The sequence below is a fragment of the Priapulus caudatus genome, unplaced genomic scaffold (genome assembly GCF_000485595.1).
Source record: "Priapulus caudatus unplaced genomic scaffold, Priapulus_caudatus-5.0.1 Scaffold290, whole genome shotgun sequence".
Lineage (NCBI taxonomy): Eukaryota > Metazoa > Priapulida > Priapulimorpha > Priapulimorphida > Priapulidae > Priapulus > Priapulus caudatus.
The window spans coordinates 182,886-185,039 of record NW_014577351.1 but is presented as its reverse complement, the minus strand read 5'-3'; the positions used below and the strand labels follow the sequence as shown (position 1 = coordinate 185,039).

The window sequence follows — 2,154 nt, the reverse complement described above, 5'->3', positions numbered from 1 at the left end:
AGGAGGTCAGACACAGTACCAAAGCACACGATGGTGCAGCAATTGTACAGGTATGTTGACAGTACGAAGTGCCCAGCCATTAAGGCATTGGCAAAATGTCACTGTAGCCATGGCATATCACAATAGAAGCACACTGTGCGCTAGATCTTAGCGGCTACATTCCACGATTGTCCTGTCAACCACATCGTTATATTGGTTTCATCATCTAAGTAAGCACGCGTGCTCCTCAACTGTCTCCTTTCACTCAAACACTCATGGTCCCGCACCGTGTTGTTAGTAGAAGCAGACCAGTGTTGCCACATTGTACCCGCAGCGATTTACTACATCGTGTCACTATGAACATGTATTGCTTAGTGGAAGCGGACAGTGTGCCATGCATCGTACCGCAGCGATTTACTACAATCCGTGTCAACTGAACCAGTATTGTTAGCTAGAAGTGGACAGTGTGGCACATTTGTACCGCAGCGATTTACTACATCGTGGTCACCGCATGATGTTATTAGTAGGAAGTGACAGTGTGCCACATTGCTTACGCGCAGCGAGGCAGAGATTTACTTCATCGTGTCACCGCATCATGTTATTAGTGGAAGTGGACAGTGTGCCACATTGTACCGCAGCGATTTACTACATCGTGTCACCGCATCATGTTATTAGTGGAAGCGGACAGTGTGCCACATTGTACCGCAGCGATTTACTACATCGTGTCACTGTATCGCATCGTCGTCAGTAAAAGCAGACGGTGTGAAGTATCGTGCGATCGCAGCGGCTCTCAAAGTCTTGCAGCAGCTCATCAATCTCGTTGTCGAGGTCGTCGCACTCCTGCATCAGCTGGCACAGTTCGCAGATGAGAAACGCGCCGATCGTCGCCTCCTCGTGGTTGTCCTGGATGTCGATGTTGACGATGTGCACCGGCTGATTGTCCTCGACGTCGCGCTGCTGCAGCTCGGCGACGCACTGGTCGAAGACGCGCTCCTCGCACGAGAACACGACGTCGAAGCGCACCTCGCACTGCTGGAAGCGCTCCGGCTTCGGCTTGATGCGCCGGTTGCGGTCGATCATGTGCAGAATGCCGTTCTGCGTGTAGAGCGTGCGGTCTTTGCGCATGAGGTCTTCGTGCATCGCCTCGTACGTCGTGCCAAAGTCGTAGATGTTCGGCTTATCGGGCGATGCGCCGGGCAGCTTCACGCTCGTGCCCGTGCCGAACGAACTAACGTTGTAGCCGCGTTTGCTCAGAAAACTGTGCGCCTCCATGCTGCGATTCTGATTGCTTGAGCACACAACGGCCACCTTTAGCTCCCTCATGCTGCACATGTGAATGTTAGCTGCACTGTGAAGCTCGAACACAGACGATTGCGACTTTCAAAATGATTTAGATCTTCGCACTGGACCTTCTAATTAGTAATCTGTAGAAATCTAATCTGATCTGACGATGTCTGTGATGTGCATCAAAACGTAAAACCGAAATCAAAGTATAGAATTTATCTAACCAATGAAAAGGAAAATGGAACGTCACTTATCAGCACCAACTTTCACCGTATGTCGTGACAAAAAAATTGTTGCATACAAGTGCACTGCTTTTGAAGCTGCTATTCGAATGAGTTCTACTTGTTTAGTTGTACTCGAGGACTTGCCGGTAGAACGCCATACGCAGCGCCAGCGGTAGGCCTCAAGTGATTGTTTAGTTCACATTCATAAGATCAACTTGACCATAGGAAACCTCTTGTATCTTCTACTCTAAATTATATTAGGAAACGTATAACAAATTAATGAATTAATTAAAAGATGGATGCTTTACGCTGTCTATTACTGTGGGTTTTTACATGAGAAATGACAAGAAATTGAATGATACTTTATTTTCTGTCGACAACTACTTTACATCACGGTGCCATCTAGTGTCGTTTTTATGTACTACGTTAATCCGAATGCCCTACTAGTACTAGTATCATACAGCTAACCATGCGCTACTAGTAACTAAGTAAGTATATGCATGTAGAAAATATCTAATATATATATATATATATATTATAAATATTTTATCGACTATTTTGATTTTCGCTAGTACGAGTTTTCAATATAATTATTAGTTCAATATTCAAATTGAAAGCGCCCTCTATGTTTGAGCCAAACGTTGGTCAAATATGGCAACCTCCTTAT

At 45.8% G+C, this 2,154-nt stretch overlaps 1 protein-coding gene across 1 annotated transcript; it reads right to left on the bottom strand.

Moving 5' to 3' along the window:
- Nucleotides 1-549: 549 nt before the first annotated feature.
- On the bottom strand, nt 550-1,875 carry LOC106808612 (RNA polymerase II subunit A C-terminal domain phosphatase SSU72-like). Its single transcript, XM_014811393.1, has one exon. The coding sequence runs from the start codon at nt 1,309-1,311 to the stop codon at nt 724-726; it is 588 nt and encodes a 195-aa protein (XP_014666879.1). The 5' UTR covers nt 1,312-1,875; the 3' UTR covers nt 550-723.
- Between the last annotated feature and the right edge of the window lie 279 nt (nt 1,876-2,154).